The sequence below is a fragment of the Pituophis catenifer genome, unplaced genomic scaffold (genome assembly GCF_029215685.1).
Source record: "Pituophis catenifer annectens isolate HBS135680 unplaced genomic scaffold, rPitCat1.0.hap2 SCAF_2, whole genome shotgun sequence".
In the NCBI taxonomy this organism is placed as follows: Eukaryota; Metazoa; Chordata; class Lepidosauria; order Squamata; family Colubridae; genus Pituophis; species Pituophis catenifer.
The window spans coordinates 142,711,723-142,733,039 of record NW_027256882.1 but is presented as its reverse complement, the minus strand read 5'-3'; the positions used below and the strand labels follow the sequence as shown (position 1 = coordinate 142,733,039).

The window sequence follows — 21,317 nt, the reverse complement described above, 5'->3', positions numbered from 1 at the left end:
AAATGGACACTGGCTTATATTTTCATAATAAAAATATCATCTACCAAATGCAGCATATACAGAGACATCAAAGGTCCGATAAACTCGAATTCATTTGAGTCCGAATAGTAATATACTAAAAGGTTGCTGAAGAGTCTGGTAAATCAGGAAAATGTAAGTGGGATAGAAATAGAAGAATAAAGAATTGGCCCATTACATCCACACACATTATTGATCCCTTTTTATTCAGATTTTTTTAAAAAAAAAAATCAATTACAAACATCATTCTGTATTGGTCTTTGTGTGCAGTAACAAACCCCTTCCTGAAAATGAAGAAACAATTTTATATAATTTAATTTCGTTCATGAATCCATGCCAATTAAGGGAAGTTGCATGGCTCTTAGAAAGTTTTACTCTACAGGATTCACTTAGGACTCTGGATGTGATTATCTTGTATTCCATCTCTTCTGGAACACTAAGAATTATCAGAAAAGCCTAACTAATTACCACTACTGTATAGGCTAGGAATGGGTCTACTATTGGCAGTATTATCCATTTGCACGAACCCCACTGTAACATCTGGGAAGAGCTATTTCAAGCACAATTCTCAAGGTTTCGTTTGGAAGAATAAATACTAGAGATGTAAAGCAAACAGTCCTGAGTCAAAAGTACATATACATATATGTATATGTACATTCCATATACATTCCATACATATACTAAGTTCTTTTGCTGGATCTGTAAAATTGTTTAGTCCTTCAGATGTATTCTGACTGTACGGCCCCATGGATATTATTTTCGTACACAAGGGCCTTGGCACACACTTACGATAGATTTGTCAGATTGTTAGAAAAATGATTTGTTTATATTAACCTTCACTGAGTCATGCCATCTTTATATCCATCGGAAAGACAGTGCAATTCCTCAATACATTTTTTTTTTAATACAAGACAATTTCGCATTTATACCCAAAGGTGGAAAAATGTTTCGAACAGATATATTATTATTATTATTGGTTCAAACAATGAAACAAAATGCTACTGCCTTTTGTTACTTGCAATGACAATGCAGAACAAACTATACATTGTCAAGAGACTCTGATCCACCTGCAGAGATTTACTGCTGAGAACTTTTTAGTACAGGATATGTAAATGGCACATTAGCAATTCAGCCTTGCTGTCCAAGTAAATCTCCTAAAATCTTATCTATGCTCTTGATTATTTTTTTAAAAAAGATACTATTTATTTCCGCAACTTATAAAAGTAAATATTTCCAAATCCCTGAAGAAAAAACTCAACACACCTGTGTTGTTGGTCACTGTGTGTCAATAGAAGACTACAAGCCTTGAAGGTCTCTGAGGCTGCCCCACTCTGTTCCGTACAACACAATACATACAACAAAGACCATCAATTATAGACCACACTGGACAGTTACATTTATAGAAACCTGCCTCAACAATAAGAAGAATTTTTTTGAAAAAAACTCATAAAAACTCATGATTACGTTTCATAACCAACAACCTTGAAGAAAGAGAACTAATTAGGGGCAAAAGGACAAATGCACAAAAATACCTGCTTCCCAAGATCAATCCCATATGTATTATGACAAGTTTTAAAAATCAACATCATTAAATCAATACCAGCTCAGTTCCGCACAATAATGTACAATACAATAGTCCAGTTGCAATTTCTACTGTGCAATATCTCCTATTTCGATGCATTTTGAAGGTCAGTTTGAGAAAAGGCATTCTTTCTTATTATCCAAGTCCTACATCCAGAGACATCATAACCACAAATCCTAAGATGGCTGTCCAGGAAGCCAGCTTTCCATTGCCACTAAAAAGAAAAAGAAAAGGCAATAATGGTTTGTTTTTTTGTTTTGTTTTTTGCTAAGAATGACATTTTTAGAATTTATAAGATTTTTAAAAAAATTCCCCCTCTTGAAACCGAAAGATTTCTAAAAGTGTTCAACTTCCTTCTAAAAGCTTCTCTACCTTTCCTTCCGTGTAAGCTGTTCATATTGCAAGGACTAAATTGATTCTTAAATATTTAGCTCTCAAAGCTTTCAGGACACCTGTGCGTTTCGTAGGTTTCACCACAGTATATCTACCATACGGACTTATATTAATTTTGAGGCTTGGCTGGAGTAACAAATTACTGTTTCCTGCTTGGATACTTCATTCTATCTTGATTCAAGCACACACACATTTTCCTTACTTCCATGAAGTGATTCTGGAATACAGTATTTGTTGATATTGGAGTACTGATACCATAATACCCAGTATCAATTTTTGTTACTATTTGACCATTATATAAGAATAAATACAAAGCTGAATATGCACATTGCTACCTGTGAAATTATTTGGTTCACAGTTATCTGTGAAATTAAAATATTGGGTTCCACACTTACACAGTCTACTGTTGATATAGTACTCCAAAGCCTATGATTTTCTAGCAGGAGCTTTACCTGACATGTAGCATTCATGTCTAAACTGTCAGTTCAGAAAATTATCAGATATCCTCAGACCTCAATGTGGAGGTTAGGTGGATTTTTTTGAAGTCAAGATGGCCATTTAGAGAGCTGTACATAAGCAACCACTTTTCTTTATTGGGTAAGATCAAGCAAGAATTGAAGACCGAACAGTCCTTTTAAATATGGAAGGACCCTACAATGTTGGAGAGAGGTGGAAGTTGCAGTACTGTAGATGTTACATAAACATTCTGCTTTGCTGGTAATGAGATTGTTACCCAGAGTGGTCTGTGCTCAATGAGAAAACTTAGACAAATCATAAAAAAGCCATTTGGCCCATTTGTGACCCATCTGACTGTAATACACAAAGGCTCTGGTTGTTTCCCTTCACCACTGCAGAAACCAAACAATTGTGTGTCCTTCCAAAATAAAGTAGTCTACTGAAGACAGAATGTAATTTCTGATTTTTTTTTAAAGTTGGCTCCAGTCAAGTGCTGATGAAGTTGATCCTCAAACTAATGAAAGTTGTGATTTTTCAGTTAATTGCTGCTCCTAACTGCTTCAATAATGCATTCTGGATATAAGTGTAGAGGGTCAACAATACAGGGTCAACAAAGAGGTAATTACTACTAAGTAGATTATTACTAATTACTGTTTAGTAGTACTGTCACCAGGGGTTTCACTTACCTTTACCACTGATTCACCGCACACATGCATGCTTGCTTCGTGCGCGAGCACGCTGTCCGTGCATACGCCCGGCCTTCCGTGCATGCGCTTTGCTCACTCGTGCACCTTCCATGCATGTGCCCAGCCTCGAAAACGTGCCTAAATAGCACAACTTGGAGCCAGGGCAGGTGGGCAGGCCCACCTGCAATCGCCACTACTGGTTCGCCCAAAGCGGTGCGAATCGGCTGAATACCACCTCTGACTGTCACTAATTATTAAGTAGATTATTACTAAGTAGATAATTATCAATTACTAATGAGTAGTATCAAATTATTACTAGTTATTAAGCTGATTACTACTAATTACTGATTATTACCACTTACTGAATACTACTTACTAATGATTATTTACTAATCAAAGAAAAAATTCATTCAATTCAGTAGATTAGAATGCATTGTACTTCTAGGATTTTAAAGTTGATCAGATGCAAATGAACCAGCTCCTTACCTGATCTGTGCTTCTGGGATGATGTCATCCATCACTACATACACCATTGCTCCAGCAGCAAAAGCCAAAGCATATGGGAGGAGAGGCTCTGCTAGCACTATGGCAAAAGCACCAAAGATGCCAGCTAGGGGCTCCACCATGCCACTTAACTGCCCATACCTGTAAAGCAAGTGGAGCAAAATGTCACTCAAGAAACAGAGGATCTCTTTCCTTCTATATGCAGTGGATGGTTTCCCCCCCCCCCTCAACTGCCACCATTTGGAGAACTCAGAGTCAATATAAGATCAGCTCTTTCCCTTCTCTCTGCAAAGTTCTTCCCTGGGGTCAGGGATGTTTATCAGCCTTTGAAAAACAAACAGAAACTTCTCCAAGTCATTCTTGAGCAAACATCTAGGAGGTCATCCCTCCTTTAGACTGAGAAGTGACCAAAAGCTCTGGAAGAAAGATGAGAACAGCCCCTCTCTGTTCCTCTCTCTCTCTCCTGCCTCAGAGTATAATATTCCTAATTTACGTGGTCCACTTTGTTTCTCTACAAAACTTTCAGGAGGTTAAAGGCTCCACATCACTTAAGAGATCTAAAATCCCAGTGAGGACCCTCATCTTCTCTGCATCTTCTTATGCACTTGGCCTAACACAGGGGTCTGCAACCTTAAACACTCAAAGAGCCATTTGAAAAAAGAAAACACCAAGAGCCACAAAACCCTTCCCGTGCCTGACTATTTCTTGAGCGGCCACAAAACTAGCATATGTAGTTGAATTAAACATTCTGTTTTCTTCTGAAACTTTTTTCCCCTTGGGTTTATCCATGGTTGGCCTACCGGGGGTTGAAAAGCTCAATAAATTGTGTGCTGGCAGGTGTCGCATATTGGCGGTTGTGACTCAAATTTTGAGTGACAGGGAGCCACAGCAGAGGGGTGAAAGAGCCACATGCGGCTCCAGGGACCCAGGATGCTGACCCCTGGCCTAACACATCTAGAGGGCATTCAATTGGTGACATTGAACCCTTTCCCTTCACCAGAAGGTTTCTGACTAGTATAGCATGCAGATGCATTAGCATGATATAGTAGTGGGAGAGCAATTTGAGGGCTTTGGAGAATGTGTACTTGTTGCAGTTATTACAATTCGAATTTATTCATGAATTTTTTAAAAAAATCAAAATTTCAAATCAATGCTGTTAGATAAAACTGGAAGGGGGCAAAAATTAGGAAATTAATATGACAGACCAACCAGGGAGAAATAAAGCCGCATTACGGGATGTGTATAAAGGGTATGGAGGCATCGAGGGGTCCTCATATGAACCCTCAGATGTAGATTCATTGAAGCATTAGAATGTGGACATCAGGATCAGTGTTGAAAACTGAGTGTATTTTGAATTATAACTCCAACCATTCATTGGTACTAACCATGCTGATTGGTGCTATTAGATGAAACCCAAAACATTTGGAGGGTGCCCAATTCTCTGACTTTATCACAAACATGTGATAAACATGATCAGGTCTGGATCAGTTGACAGTAAAAAAAATAAAGCCCAGTGTGACCCAGCAGTTTATTTCATTTGTAGGCAGTGAACACTATGAAAAAAATTGGCAATTTCTCCCTCAATTCTACTGTTTACCCAGTTCAGGCAATGGTGAGACGGACTAGAAAAATTATTCCTTTTGCATGGAGCATCATAGAAACAAGAAGATTGTACTGCTATTGGTGTTTTTTTTTTTTTAAGTTTCAGATCACTACCTGCAGCTGTCCTTTATCCTTCATTTTGGTAAAAAGCTAGGAACAATGCCTTCAATGAAACTGTAAAATATTTGGCAGGAAAACTCCATTTGCACAAGAGGCTCTTCAGGGACCATATTGTTTCACTGAATAAAAAGTTTGAGAACTATCAACAGAAATAGCAGCATTTTCCTTGCATTAGAGGGATAGTATGACTCAAAGCCATTTTTATGCATTTTAGCTCTACGATTAAAGCAGATAACAGTGAAGAAAACACAAAGAAACACCGGAGTAACAATCTGACTTGCTTACCAGAAGGCTCTCCATGTTGAAAATCCGGCCCCATGCAAGGGAAGGCTGACAGCCAGCCCTTCTGGAAAATTCTGAATGCCAATCCCAATGGCTAAATTCCTATACGAATAAAATGAAACAGATTTATATAACATTGATGTTTGTATAAGGATGGGGGAAAGTTACAAGGATCGGTTTTACTGGAAAAGAAATCCTTATGATTAAACACATCTCTTTAATGTCAATGTTTTTAGCCCTTGAGGCCTAATGTAATAAGTAATGCTTGGCATCCAGCTCATGATTTTCATCTTCAAAGTGTTCCTCAACTTAACAATGCCTCTGGGAGGCAAAGAGACATAGAGGTGGGTGGAGAGAAAACTTGTCAAAAAAAAAAAAAAAAAAAGCAAGCTTAAAATAGCTAACTCTGTTGAATTCCAAAGAGCTGAAGCACACACCGAAAACATCCCCACAACAAAAGGGGAAAAAATGGCATTGTAAAATGGTAAGAAAGGTGCTGAGGCTAACGTTGCCTAATGTACACTGTATATTTTTTTCCCCACAGGGCAAAAGATACCGAGATATTGAGGCTTAAACTAACTTGCTCTATTCTCCAAAAGTGTATTTTGAGCTAAGTCGTAAACATAGACAAACAACATGTCCCATTCTGGATACTTCAAGAGATTCCTCACAAGATTCACTCAGAGGTGGAGAATCACAAAATTATATAGAGTAGGCAAGAATGAAACAGTGGGAATCTGGAGCTCCTTACATTCATAAAAAGTATATCACACTCATGAGTGTCCATATATGAATTATAAACTCTTTCCAAACACCACCAAAGAACAGAAGAATTTTCTGTGATCAAGCAAGCCACATCAATCATTCCCAAAGCTACAGCAGGTCCAGATATCAAATATCTGCCTCTCTTGAGATAGCTCAACTCTACTTTGGCTGCATGAGTCTTCTTTCTTCAAAGAGGAAACAGTAGACGCAGCTCAGATAGTTTGATTGACTACTTGTGATCAAAAGGACTTTGAAAGGGTGGGGGATTCAAGGCTTTGTAGCTAGATTAAGGTTGAAAGTTTTCCATTCCTGCCCTAGAACACAGTTTTGTAGTTCTGACCACAATTGCCCCTTCCACATGCCTTTCTGTATGTTTTGTTTTGTTTTGTTTTGTTTTGTTTTGTTTTGTTTTGTTTTGTTTTGTTTTGTTTTGTTAAGACAGAATTGAGTAGTCTGCAATTTCTAAAATCTGATGTCTTTGACATTCTAGGTTGAACATCTCTACCTACCATCTCTACCGTCTCTACCCTGCCCTAATGTTCCCTTTAATTGTATTCATTTTATGTATTCAATTCATGCTTATACTTATATATTTTATCTAATATGTACTCGACAAAATAAATAAATAAAAATTCAATTAAAAATTGCATTCTTGGACTGGAAGAAAGTGTGCACAACTTTCATCATTCTAACATAGAGTACAGTATTTGTATTCTTCGAAGGTAGAAGGTAATATGGGTACACTCAGAAAGTAAGAAAAGAATTGGTGGTACTGCTTAACAGACATAGGCTAGGATATCTGAAAACAGAATGTACATACATGCCTTTGTCAAAAGAAAATAAATCATCCACTTACTTTATGCTTTATATCTTCTAATTTGGCTGTTGAATATACAGGCTTATTAAAATAAGGGCAAATGTATTGCCTGGGTTTGAAACCTTCTAATAATATGTAAACAAATCTAATGGCTGAAATGTACAATAAGCTTCTTAAAGTTGTTAATGTACTGTTAAACACTAACTGATTACAACTGATAACAATGTTTTAAAAAGACAGCTGACCAAGGTTAACAAGTAAGGTTCTAACAGTTCATCTATTCAGTGTTTAACTGCCAATGAGTAGGAACATAATTTTTCTAGGAATGTCAAACTGCCAAGATTTAATTGTCCTTAAAATAGACATGTAGCTTTGAATTTGAGCAAGTTTCATCTGAAGAGGTAAGAAGAGAGCAATGTGGTTATGTAGACACAATATTGAATTTTAATGTGAGAAATCTAGATTGTAATCTCTTTCCAACCACAAAGCTCACTGGGTGGGCTTGGGCAAGTCACAATCTCTGCAGAATCTATGTTACTGGCTTACTGAAAGGATAAATGAACAAAGAATTGCAGAGTGCTTTATGCACATAAAATGTACCTGCCCTTTTCTTTCCATCACCAGTAGTGCCTTGTACCCTTTTCACTGCCTCTATTCTTCAGAGGAGCTCAGTTCTGGCAGCTGAGTTTCCATTACAAGATACTGCTTGCATCTAAACATGTTGTGTTAAAAAAAAAAAAGGAAGCCAAGAATGGATTACCAATAATCACTAGGAGTAGTAGGTGAATAGATGGATCACTCAGGGAGGGAGAGCAGAAGAGGGAAAGTAAGAATAGATTGCTCAGTCATATCTCTACAAATATTAATATGCAATCTGGAGACAAGTATTTTCTTATAACACAGCTATTCTGCAAAATAATGCTATCATGCTATTTATGATTTAACTGTGATTATGTCCCCATACCCCTCACAATCAATTTTTTATCACATTTTTTTTGCTTCTAAAACTGTAACAAGATATATTTTAAAAACCAACTCTTGGAAAGAAAATGATTGTACTTGGAATAATAAAATGTTACTTCCCTATAGGTACTTTCCAAGAAAGAGTCAGGGGATTAAAAGTAACTAAATTCTAAAAGGTTACAGACAAAATGTTGAGTGAATCAGCCCGATTGTTCTCATAGAACAGAAGGGTGTATTAATAAGAAGTGAGCTTTACCAGCAAATGTTTGAGTTTCATTCCATTCCAGCATCGGTGGTATAGGAGAAAAAGAGTGCCTGTTACATTACGTGCTTGGCATGGATGCTGCTGAATGAATGCTTATGAAACTGGGGCCACTTGCTCTACGGTGGGATGCCTGCCTGCAAAATTTTCCTAAAATGGAATTTTGAAGGAAACTTAAGCTCCTCTTCTTGAGTTTCCCTGTTTGATGGTGGAATTTGCTACTCTCAAGCATGAAGGATTAACAACGCCAGAGGGCAGGCTCCGGATGAGAGTGGCGCAAACCTTTCTGTTCTCTCCAAGGCTCTACCTACAAGGCTATAGTCATGCCCTATAGTAACCCCTCTTATGCCACACACACTTACGGTATCATTTCAGTCCAAGTAACCTAAGCCAAGCGCCGTTCAAAACCCAACCAGTTACACCTACGGTAATGTTGAAAGGTTAGCACAGTTGCCTTTCCTAAAGGTATCTTCTGTGCAGTATACATGTGCAACTTCTGCCTGTGTAGACTTGCCCCATTCTCCTGACTGGATGACCAGTTCTGTACAGTACATATATTATTTGGGATATATGGCAGAGCTATTCTTGAATTAAAGGAGCAGGCCAGTAAGACTTTCAATCTCACTTAGCAGCACCTACAGCACAGAAAGGAAATATTAGCAGATTTTACTGAGCTCATGCGTGCAGGCAGCTGTGTTATATAAAGGACATGCTTTTTCCTGTTCTTTAGGGAATTGTGAATGGGAAAACTGATGGAACGCTTGAGCTCTGGGGCAGTCTCTGACACATTAACAGAGCTCAGTAATGGACAAAAGGGTAGTGCTTTGTGTGATGTGCTGATTGAAAAGAAATGCCACCTATGAGTACAGAATAGATCCACTTATATATCCTTTGGGATTGTGCAGCAGCTTGATTCATCACTAGACAGCCTCCGGCAAGCACCAGAAGCAATTATCTCCATCTTTGGTGGCGTCAAAGATCTACCCTGGGGGAAGATTTCCCCTATGAAATATGGAGTTGAAAAACAGCAGGGCTTCCTTCTGTGCCCTCTGTTCTTTCCTTTACCGGGAGCCTCCCATCTCTTCACAAAGTGGGGCTTCATTCTTCAGACAGAGAAAATGCAACAGCTGCAAGAGAGATCCTTTCTGACAGATTAAACTCTTTCTTCCTATTAGCAAAACAAGACTTGGGATGGAAGGGGAGGAAAAAAAAATCACTCCCTGTTGCTTAACTGTTTAACAGCTGACAGAAAGGAGGAGGCCAGGACAAACTGATGAGAATCAAGTGAAGGAGGGAGAGGAGGGAAAAATCATCTTTTCAAGAAAACAGGGGAGCTGCTGTCTCCACGCTCCCCTCCTCCCCTGCCTCTCCTTAGTACAAAACAGCTATTACTAGCTCCAACCACAACAAACTAATGAGTGGGAGAGAGAAATGTGAATGGAGGAGGCTGTGCTAAAACAAACCACAGACTGCCACTTTCCCCTACCAGAAGGCAAAGCCCGTCTTGACCTTGCTCTAGTTATTGCCTTCAAAAGAAAAAGAAAAAGAAAGAGCAATTAGGTGAATCTTTGTTTTGGTTTGTCCTCTAGAGAAAGGATGGGTTAGTTAGGTGATGATGACTGAACAGGAAAACAAAAGGAACTAGGCAAAAGCTGAGCTAATTATATACATTAAACATCTTGATGAAACAGGGAATCAAACAATGCCTATCCTTCTTGGTCTTATTTTTGAAGGGAAAATACATTTGTGTTTCTTTTCTTGACTTTCAGGGAGTGTCTGATAATGCAAACGATGGCATCTTCAAATGGAACTGCTTTTTGGAATTTACAAACACTCTTTAAATATGGAATTGCCAACATTTAAAGTCCCACTTACTGCCAGTATTCTGGACGTTTGGAAAGAATTTCTCTGTGGCTGTTAGTCCAAAATACCATCAGGCTCTATGTCTCTTTTCCATGCTAGCTAACCACACCCAAGTTACAAAAACTAATAAGCCAAATCTGTTGTTAAAACAGAATATATTTAATTGTAAAAAGAATATGCTAAAGCTAGATGAAGGACCTTTTCTTAAGTTCAACAGCAAAAGATTAAGCATGAAAATACAAGCATAAAAATATAAGGATGAGAGCTATGAAGGATCTGCCTTAGCTTGGGAGTAGCGAAAGCAGACCTCTGGACTCGCTTTTTAGTGATTTAGGACCCAGGTAGGGCCTTTTCTCCGACAGAGCATCTGAACAAGGTGAGACACTGCTTGGCAAAGATTAACAAGGCCATATAATTGCTTCAATAATATATCTGCAAACATCCCTTCCTCGTAGCTACTCAGTTCACAACATGAGCTAGGATCTTCAGCCCGTTCTGTAAAATGTTTCCTGGGAAATCATAATTGGGACAAAGTTCTTAGAAATGAATAATATTAGAGAGTCTCTTTTGGAACCCATTTTTTTTTTTAGAAAGAGGGTTCTAGCAAATGTAGACATTAGTCTACAGCTAATTCTTTAGATCTTCTAGTAATGTAGCCTTCTTTCCATGAAGCTCCTTAGGACTCAACCCTCTGGATAGCAGCATTGTGGGGGGCAGGGGGGACAGGGTGAAATGTAATCTAAAATAGTCAAAATGGGGGCTACGACAATAGTTAAAGGAGGAGCCACTGCACTGCTAGAGACTGCTCTGCCCCACTGATGGCAACCAAGAGTTCCTTCTTGGGGCAACAGTCACTATCACTGTAACTCTAGTAGCTCTTGAAATTTAATTAGGATTGAATTATAAAACCTATTTATTAATTTGGAAGATAGGTTTGTGGAATTAGTATTCATGCATTTTTAAACCACACTGAAAAGTGCAATCATCAGTTTCCTCAGAGGATGTGTAACTGGAAAATGCAATCTTAGTTTCCTTATTGTTTTAATAGTAGGAAAAAATCCCACTGTGAAGAGTCTTAAAAGGCCACAGTACTTTTACCAAAGAGTAAAAAAGGTTTCCTTAAGAATACCCTACTACCAAAATATTTGGAATCCAAAATTACTCTGTTCTTGTAGGCTTGTTCTCTGATGTACAGGATGATAACTTAACTTATTTATTTAAATACTTTGAACCTGTGCTATAACATAAATTTCAGATTGAGAGTATCATTAAAAAAAATCAATACCAGCCACTATATTTTTAAAAGGCTAAGATAATGGAAAGAACGCTACCCTGTGCTTATTCAGAACCAGTAAGATTTCCTAGGAATTAATCTGGGTATGAAATGATAATTACTGCCAATTGCAGGGCTATCCATAACTGGGTTTGTAATGTTAAGAAGGTGCTCCCCTGGTCCTTTGCTTAACATGCACCTTCCAATGATGGGAAAGAGAAAGGAGTTCTGTTTTCAGTACAAAACATGTACAAAAACATGTTAACCTCAGAAAAGAATTTCTTGTGATGGTATGCTTAATGCAGTGAAGAAGGTTTCTCTCTAAAACGCCTGAACAAGAACTTTTTTGTGATTGGTGCTATGTAAATACCATCTGTTCATTTTATGATTGCTTCCTAACTCTGCACAAGGGAAGATCACAACTCCACCAAAGTTTTATGGAAAACAAAAGATCCATTATGAAGAACTAGGAAAGAAACTCTTTGAAGGCTCCCTCACATGGCAGAGGAAGGAAATGGACATTATTTTAAAAAATGCATCAACCCCCCCCCCCCCCCGAACACCGCACATACCAAAAGCCCAGTGTCGTAATATAAACAGGATTACAATACACTGAAAAACAGTAGCTTCTTTTATGAAATTGCACAAAGTGATGTTCACACTTCTAGGACAGCAAACAACACCTTGAAAAGAACAGCTGCCAACTGAATTCATGAGTTTATGAACATCAGGGAGACAGGAAAACAATTCAGACATTAGAAAACAGACGCAGACTCTGAATAATAGAAAAGGAAGAACAGCATCTAAATTAATAAATAACATGTGGCCAGATAGGACAGCTTTACAAAGTTATTCCAAAGATATAAAAGTATATCTTTATCAATGTCATTAGGACAACTCAAAAGGAATAAGACAATGCATCACTCAATTCTTTCCTCTGCAGATTGTGTTTTATTTCTGAACACTCCCATTTCCTCTTACTCAACATCCAACTAGACATGATATGCGAAAAGTCAGATTTCACAGTACTTGACATCTGACCCACAATTTATTAACTGAATATGATGGCGAATTTCAAATTTTGCACATGCCAGGAAAATTGCATTCAACACTGCAGTCTGCTCAGGACAATGTTGATTCATAACACCCTCCCAATATTTCCTTATGAGTATAGCAGAGGGAGACGAGTAGCAAGCACAAAGCAAGAGGCCTTTCAGTAATCCTGCTACTGAGGCAGGTGAACTTTTAAAGAATTGGACATTCTTTACAAAACCTCAGGCATAACATATCTGACTCTATTTGGTGGCTGGCATGCAAGAGTGAAGAAGCAGGTGGGATGTTTGCTGCTTCTTTTACCATCTAAATCACAAAGTCCCAGGGCTAATGGCCTTGTAAAATAATGGAGGAGAAAATGTCAGGCAGCGTCAGTTACCAAATGAGTCGTCCTTCTCCCAAGAGGCCAGCAGATCATCTGTCTTCTGAGGAAGACCAATAGGACCATACATCACAGCTCATTATTTAACAACCATAAGCCATTAAGGACTGATGCCCAGAGCTGCTTCCTCCTCCTCCTCAAAAGAAGAGGGCCCAGCTCCATTTTGCTTCTCCCCCCGCCCCCATCTGAAAACCAGTTAAGAAAAAGCATCAACCCATGCATCTTGAGCTGGAAGCAAGCTAAGGACCATTGGTTCAATTTATTTTACAGATTATATATTTATTATTTCATTTAATTTGCATACTGCCCAACTCTCAAGAAGTCAAGAAAACATAAAACAAGAGAAACAATACAACAACAACAAAAGCAGCAAAGATAGCACAACAATCACAAAAAACCCTGATGTCATCACTGCGTCAAAGAGGAAATATCCTCCTAGCAAAAGCCAGGTCTTCATTGCCCTCTGAAACTTCAGTAGGATGGAAATTTCCAAAATTGTGGAACGACTCCATTCCCGAAGGCAAATGCTGCATAGATAAGGTGCACTTCTGGGGATGACATTGTTTAATCCATCCCTTCTGGATCAAATTGGCTGGGCAGAAAAAAGAAAAGATAGGAGCATTGCTACTTCTTTCTGTCCGAGTAGAGGGCAGGGAAGTAATGGGGCTGGTGGCAGCATTACTGAACAGGCTTTTCTCAAGAGTTGGATGAGGAAGCTGTATGGTTTAAATGGAAAGTGTAGCTTCCAGGAGGCCAACCCTATGCGTCCCATACATCAATACAGGTAGTCCCCAACTTCCAACTTAATTGAGCCTGAAATTATGTCGTAAATTGAGTCATTAAATGGGTCACCATGTGACTATGCCCAATTTTACTACCTTTTTTGTGGTGTTTGTTAAGTGAAAGTGGCAGTTGTTAAGGAATCCATTGTCCGCAATGGCCACTTTTGGCCAGAAACTGGAAGTAAATGCTTATTGCCGGCAAAAAAATAAATCATGGTGTTATAACTTTGGGATGCTGCATATGGCTGTAAATATGATCAGAAGGAGGGAAGCTGTAGGAACTTTGAATCCTGGTCTTAAGTAGCCCTGTGGAATCGTAACAGTTGCTAAGTGATCTGTCATAAGTTGAAGACTACCTGTATGCAGCTTATTCTGCAAAGAGCACCCTATAAATAGCAATAGATTTTAATATTTGATCACATTTAATAACTAGTAATTTTAAAAATGCTGCAACAGACCTACAACCTGCAATATTACATTGGCTAAACTATTTTAAATGTGAAACCTGCCAAAATCAAAACTATCAGCGGTATTCAAGTTTCCTGCTTTTAAAATGCTCAAATTAAATAAGCAAAGTCAATGCAAATGTGAACTCATATTTTTATAGTCACTCCCACCCTAGACAGCTCAGGAATGAACTACTGTAAAATGCTCTACATGCTGTGGTCTGTCCATGTGATGCCACTGGCTCCCTGAGCTGCAATGGATACCAGTTGCATTGCAGGTGAAATTCAAGATGCTAATTCTCACCTACATGCAATAGGCCCTGACTATTTGAGGGACTGCCCCTCTCCAATTGCTTTTGTGAATCAGAATTATACCTGGAATGCAATATCTTCAACTGGTATTGCATTCCAAATGCAATTAAATTTAAAGTCTCCAATTAAGCCATTGGGGACTTTCTCCCAGCACCCACCTTCTGGTATAACATCCCCACCACATTTAGACTTCCTTACCCTGATGACATTCAGGGTAGTAATGGTTTCCCATCAGGGGTGAAATGCTCCTGGTTCGGACCAGATCGCCCGATCTGGTAGCGATGGCGGTGGGTGGTTCAGAGAACCGGTAGCAAAAATCCCTCCCCCCCACTCCCCCATGGCCAGCTGTCGTGCAATCATCAGAGACTTTTTTTTTTTACTTTTAAAAGCATTTTTTCTTCAGCCAAAAAACTGCTTTTAAAAGTAAAAAAAAAAAAAAAAGCCTCTGATGATCGTGCGGCTCAGCTGGGATCGTCAGAGCGTTTTAAAAGCATTTTTTCTACAACCTCTTCAGCCAAATAGGTTGTTTAAAAAATGCTTTTAAAACACTCTGATAATCTCAGCTGAGTTGCCTGATTGTCAGAGGCTTTTTTTTTCTTTTAAAAGCAAAACAAAACAAATGCTTTTAAAAGAAAACAAAAGCCTCTGACGATCAGGCAACTTAGCTGGGATCGTCAGAGCCTTTTAAAAGCATTTTTTAAACAACCTATTTGGCTGAAGAGGTTGTAGAAAAAATGCTTTTAAAAGTAAAAGAAAAAAAGTTGGCCACGCCCACCCAGTCACATTACCCCCCATCCCACCAAGCCACGCCCACAGAATCAGTAGTAACAAATTTTACATTTCAAATTTTACTGTTCCCCATCCTGATGACATTCAGAAAGTCATTGAAATGTGTGGCTGTTCTCCCAGGCTTTCAAGCAGCATGTTGGTTGAACCCTTGTAGAATGTTTTTACTGCTAGTTTGTCCTGTAGATTCTAGTTCCATTTCCTTTTTTAAAATGTTCTTTTTTAGAAGGTAAAGCTGCCCAGAGTCATTTGGAGTTGGGTAGTCTTTAAATTGTAACTAACCCCGCCCTAATACAAAACCCTCCCCCCCCCAAAAAAATAAATTTGGTTCTGAAATTCTCATGTAAGAATCTAAATGTCAGCCTTAGAAATTAATTATAGAGGTTGCCTACGCTGCAGCAATGGGATATCATTAAATGGTTTGAAATAAATTGTCAATCTCAACCAGTTTAATTTCAGTAAGACTGGTAAGAGTCCCATTTAGTGGGTCATTGTGAGGATACGGATATAACGTTAATTCTTGCCACTTTTTTAAAAATGTAACAACATTTCTTCAGACCACAATTGATTTAGAAATTTAATCAGTCCTGATTTTATGATTACAGCCTGTAGGATAGTAATTAAGTAAATGCTTTTTAAAGAAATGGTGTAGTAATAAATTCTTCTTCAAAGCAAGCTTGATTCCTGGTGACTTCAAGGTCACCTCCATGAGGGGCTTTTGGTTTCTTGTTGGGTACCACGTAGAAATGGTTTGTCCTTGGAAGTCCAGAAAGTGACTTCAATTGTCCAGGCTCCTGAATTGTCCTCACCCTAATTCTGTTATTCAGGTACCAGCTGGGTCCAATCTTATATAGATTTAGAGCCCAGACAAGGCCAAGCAGGAAATCTAAACCATTGCTCTAAAGAGCTTATTTTTTGCAGACAAGGCATAAAAGTATCATACATATTCTTAATTCAAAATATATTAGTATTTTTATAGTAGTAAATATTGTAGTAAAAATAGTATATACTGTTTTACATTATTTTTAGTATGCTTTACATATACTAGTAAAATATGCTAGTAATTTTATATAATCCTATACTGATATTGTCTCATCAGTGCTAAAAACAAGTATTTGCCTTAGAAAAAAGCAAGTGCTACTGAGTATTCTTCAGTGTGTACTCAAAAAAGGAAAAAGAGCTGGTGACATCTCCATATTCCTTATCTTTTGATTAGCCAGCTCTGTATCTGTGTAATTGGCTCATAGATATTAAGCAGTATCTTATTTTATAAGCATTAGCCTATCTTAAATGGGCATCTTTCTACTGGTTTCTCTAACCCTACGTAGCTATTTTGCCAGCTGGCATGGCCTCACCTTGAAGATCTCTATTTGTGCTTCTATAAAAAGTGGCAAAGAAAAGAATCTGGCATCCCCACGTATTTGAAAGGTCAAGGCACAGAAAGCCTTCTGTAAGCCTAAACCCTTGTTTTGAAAGGCCTATTCTTTGGTAGGCTGATTATGAAAGTAGGCTACATATTCTTAACAAGCCCTTTTTCACTCTGGCTTCAACTCCCTACATGCATGTGTATTCTTGTATGGCTGGTACCTTAACATACTGTTTTGATTGTTATCGTATTGCCATGAAAGGGCCGATTGTTTGGGGTTTCTACAATTACGTCATGGCTTCCCACTCTGGTTACCTGTCAAGGTGTTTGATCAGGGTTGCAGGTGGGAAGGGCTCCTCTGGTAAGCCTTGAGCACTTCCCCATACTTGCCTTACCTGTTAAACCCTGCTGCCTCCACATGCAAAGTTCGCCTCCCCAGTCCCCTTTTTTTTAATTAAAAAAAAAAAAGTCTGCTCTCTTGCATAAGACAAGCACAGAAAAAGAACTTCAGAGAAATGTTATCAAAGCTTCCCAATCTTTTGCAGTTCTGCCTCACAAGAGTCTGGAGTCTAGGTTTCTATACTGAATTAAATCCATATTTAAAAAAGACAAAATTATCAAGAAGTAATAAAAACATTTTTTCATAATAAAGACATTGATTTATTATAATAGAAGTGTGAATGATAATGTCATATAATATTTTGCACTACAATTGAACTACAATTGCATTTAATTGTAATTTAAACACAATTAAATACTCTTTACTGAGGAAGGAAGAGAACCACTGGAGAACAGTGGCCCCTGTTCTCAAACCCTGCAGCTAGTTTAGAATGATACCAATGGTCAATGGTATGAAAAGCTGCTGAGAGATCCAGGGAGCCAGGAATAGCTTACATCCTACAACCGTGATGGCGAACCTAGGGTACGTGTGCCAGACATGGCATGCAGCGCCCTCTCTGATGGCACGCGAGTCGTCGCCCCAGTTCAGCTCTGCCTCGCATGCACGCGTGCCTCCTGCCGGCCAGCTGGTCTTCAGGTCTCTGCCACGTATGCGCGGAGGGCGGGATGCGTGTGGGGTGTGTGCAGGGAGGCTGTGCGAGCATGCGCAGGAGTGGGGCATGTGCAAGGGGGACGCTCGCATGCGCAGGGGCTCGTATGGGAGGGCGCACACGCATTGCATTTTGGGGGTTCGGACGCTTTGGGCAGTCTGGAAAAGGTTAGCCATCACTGTCAACTACCTTTGGTATCATCAAACAACATCTGCCTATCCTAGATTCTAGGGAAGGACTCAGTAGATGGGTAAAAATGCCAAATACAGACAAAACATCTGGCTGACTGTAACCAACCATATTAATAATCATTATTATTTCAGTGTACATAATTACAGGCTGTTTTCACACTGCCCAAATGCACAAGAAGAATGAAACAGAAGTGGTGATTCTTTTTAGCTTCAATAAATAAAACTCTGTTTATTTTAGCAAGTTTAGCAAATTTCCAATGACTCAGTGAATTCATTATCTCCAATTCATTTATATATATTTAAAGCCTTTCACTCTCTCAGCTTTTAAACTTGCTTTAACCTGCTTTTATCAAATGATGTTGGATATAATTATGTTAGATGGTTTGATTCAGGGGTGAAATCTACTTACCTTCCATACTGGTTCGGAAGTGTGCGCTCTGAGCACCATGTACAATTCTGGACCCTCTGCGCATGCGTAAAGCCTGCGCAGAGGGTAAAAAATGACATCCGGGTGGATGGGAGGAGCCTCGCGCTGCTGCCGCTACTAGTTCTCCGAACCACCCGCCGCCACCACCGGTTCAGCCGAACTGGTCCGAACCGGTAGCATTTTACTCCGGTTTGATTGTGTTTAATCATTTTGCAAATGTTTTTCATTTATTTAAAGAGAACAGCTGTATAAAACCAAATAACTCAGGAGGATTTGGAGATGAATATTTGCTAACTGAATGCATACATCCCTTTTCACTGCATTTTCCTGTGGGGAACAACTTTGGCATCCTGCTCCTGTCCCTGCAGGAGATGCTTAGAAATAAGCATATAGAGCTGCCAGGGTTGCAAGTACTTTCTGGTATCATTTGCCTGGGGCAGCCAATTCTCTTTGCCTAATGGTAGGGCAGGCCCTTATTCGACATAAAGACTTATTGAAAGGAAGAGGAAAACATTTGTGAAAAAGATCAAGGGCCGGAGTTGGCAACTCAGAAACCACCAGATGCTTAGACTTACACTTTTCATAAATTAATGATGAGAAGCTATAGAGATTATAGTGCAAAGACAGAATGGCCAAAGATACCATTTGGCCATTCTGCTTCAATGAGCTTTTCTTCTTCAGGTCTGGTGGGTACTCTAGTAGAGGATGGCCTAGTGTACCCTGGTGTAAACATTGTTGCCTACTGTAATGGTATGTGAGAATAACCCTGGGAGACAAGAATAAGAGTCACAGACTGTACAAGCAGCATGTAAAAGATGTCTCAGTCCCCAGAAGGACTAAGATTGATGTTAGCCCTTTGAGGTACTTCATCCAGGAAGCACATCAATGAACACCAGCTCTATTTTTATTGTATGATTACATTAACCAATCTCGCCAGTCTGAAAGCATTTCTCTCTGCCTCTCCTTTACTCTCTGGAAAACTAGGAAGGGTCCCTTCTGAAGTGCTTCCCATGCCCTCTTTCCTTCTGCAAACTGCAAATCAAGGAGAGAACCAACCTAGAACTAAGGAGAAATTTCCTGACATAACAATTAATCAGTGGAATGGCTTGCCTTCAGAAGTTGTGGGTGCTCTATCACTGGAGTTTTTAAACAAGAGATTGGACAGCCATTTGTCCGGAATGACATAAGGTCTCCTGCTTGGGTAGGGGGATTGAGCTAGAAGACCTCCAAGGTCCCTTCAAACTCTGTTATTCTGTTATTCTGAAATGCTACTTTTTTATTATTATTATTATTTATATGCCGCCCTTCTCTGGAGACTCAGGGCGGCTTACAATGCACTAAGCAATAGCCTTCATTCTTTTGTATATTTATACAAAGTCAGCTTATTGCCCCCACAACTGGGTCCTCAATTTACCTACCTTAGAAAGGATGGAAGGCTGAGTCAACCTTGAGCCTTGGCGAGATTTGAACCTGCAGTAATTGCCGGCAGCTGGTCTTAATAACCAGCTTAATAACAGGGTGCCTGTACAGTGGTCTGCTTGCCAGTCTGCTGCTCTCCCTGTTGTCTCCCAAAGCCATTCACGCACACCATTATACCTACTGACTAGTCCTCCCTTGCACTTAAGGTAAACAGACTTGCTAGGGGGATACAAAGCAGACCTCTAGCATAAATGGCCATCTTCCAACCTCTCCACACCATTCCTGCCCCAACAGTTGCCATCTGAGGTTGTCTCCTTCTGTCTAATCAGATGCCAAACCCAATTCAGCAATACCTTGTTTTTATACCTAGCTTTGCTTCCTCGGGCCTCCAAATATTTCTACCATAATGTTTTCCATGGAAAACTACTTCATAGTCAAATAGCTGCTTTCAAAAACTTGGATTAATATAAAAGCAACATACAGGAAGCCACAATTAGGAAAAGGCACATTTACTGCTTCCATGTCTTTCATTAATAAAAGCAGCACCATAAAATAGCATTGGTGCCATTTGCGATTAGCTGCGTTTATTTTGTACTTGTGATTTTAGACCAGTAGTAAGCAAATCTCTGGCCACCATGGTTCAACCACAAATTCTTGTAAGGGCACACACAGGATTCATCTTTGCATTCATTGAACCATTAGCCCACCTAGTTTAAAACTTTGCCACAGAGATTGACAGTCTTTAATCAGAAATTCTGATGAGACTCTTTTCCACTCATTCACACAGATGCTAAGCGCTAAGCGTTAGGGACCTGCTGTCTGCAAATGTACCAGGGGCCCCAATGGGTAGACGCTACAGATGTACACCAAGCTCCTCTGCCTAGACTTCTTGTCTGTCAAACCAAGGGATGAACAACAGTGTTTAAATCTACCATTAGAAGATTTAGTCACTTGAGCTTCATAATGGCCCATTTACCCATCATCACATTATATGGGATGGGAGGCCACATGTTGGCCACCCATGTATTGGACTTAAGTCCAATAAGTAACATAGCAAGAGTAATCAAAATATTCCTAATTGATTGAGAACTAGAAAGCACATAATTCATCAGTTCTCTGCTGACCCCAATACAAATTATCTGGCTTTTGATTATTAGTCTTTCTATTCGCTGTGGCATTGTTTTAAAAAAGAAATCTTTACTATAGCCAGGCCAGGCAGGCAAGCTGGAGGTCAAATATTAAGCTCATACTATTTTTGGAACTGCTTTAAAAAGAACCTTCCTCTGAAAGCCTGCTGCCTTTAGCTCCTTAGAAATGCCCTTTCCTCCTCAAAGTATAAATTGCATGTTAGCATTGGCAAGGCCACACACAAAGTACAATTTAATGATGCAGCAGCATTGATCCCAAGAAGGTCTAGAGTTGGATAGAGGTTTAAAGCCTTGTAAAGGTTATTAAAATATTTTATTTCAATAGAAAAGAAAGCACATCTGTGAATTAAAACTGGGTGGTCTGAAGGCA

The 21,317-nt window shown here is 39.1% G+C and overlaps 1 protein-coding gene across 2 annotated transcripts in view; it reads right to left on the bottom strand.

Annotated features, from left to right (window-relative positions):
• Positions 1–205: 205 nt before the first annotated feature.
• SLC39A11 (solute carrier family 39 member 11) overlaps positions 206–21,317 on the bottom strand; it is a 322,297-nt gene continuing 301,185 nt past the window's right edge. The window contains exons 8-10 of one of the 2 annotated variants that reach the window (XM_070934733.1): positions 5,647–5,745; positions 3,622–3,780; positions 206–1,814 (exon numbers count right to left, since the gene is read on the bottom strand). In XM_070934733.1, the coding sequence (XP_070790834.1) occupies positions 1,736–1,814; positions 3,622–3,780; positions 5,647–5,745 (337 nt within the window). In that variant the 3' untranslated portion in view covers positions 206–1,735. The remainder of the gene's footprint in view (positions 1,815–3,621; positions 3,781–5,646; positions 5,746–21,317) is intronic. The other variant, XM_070934734.1, reaches the window with a different exon arrangement.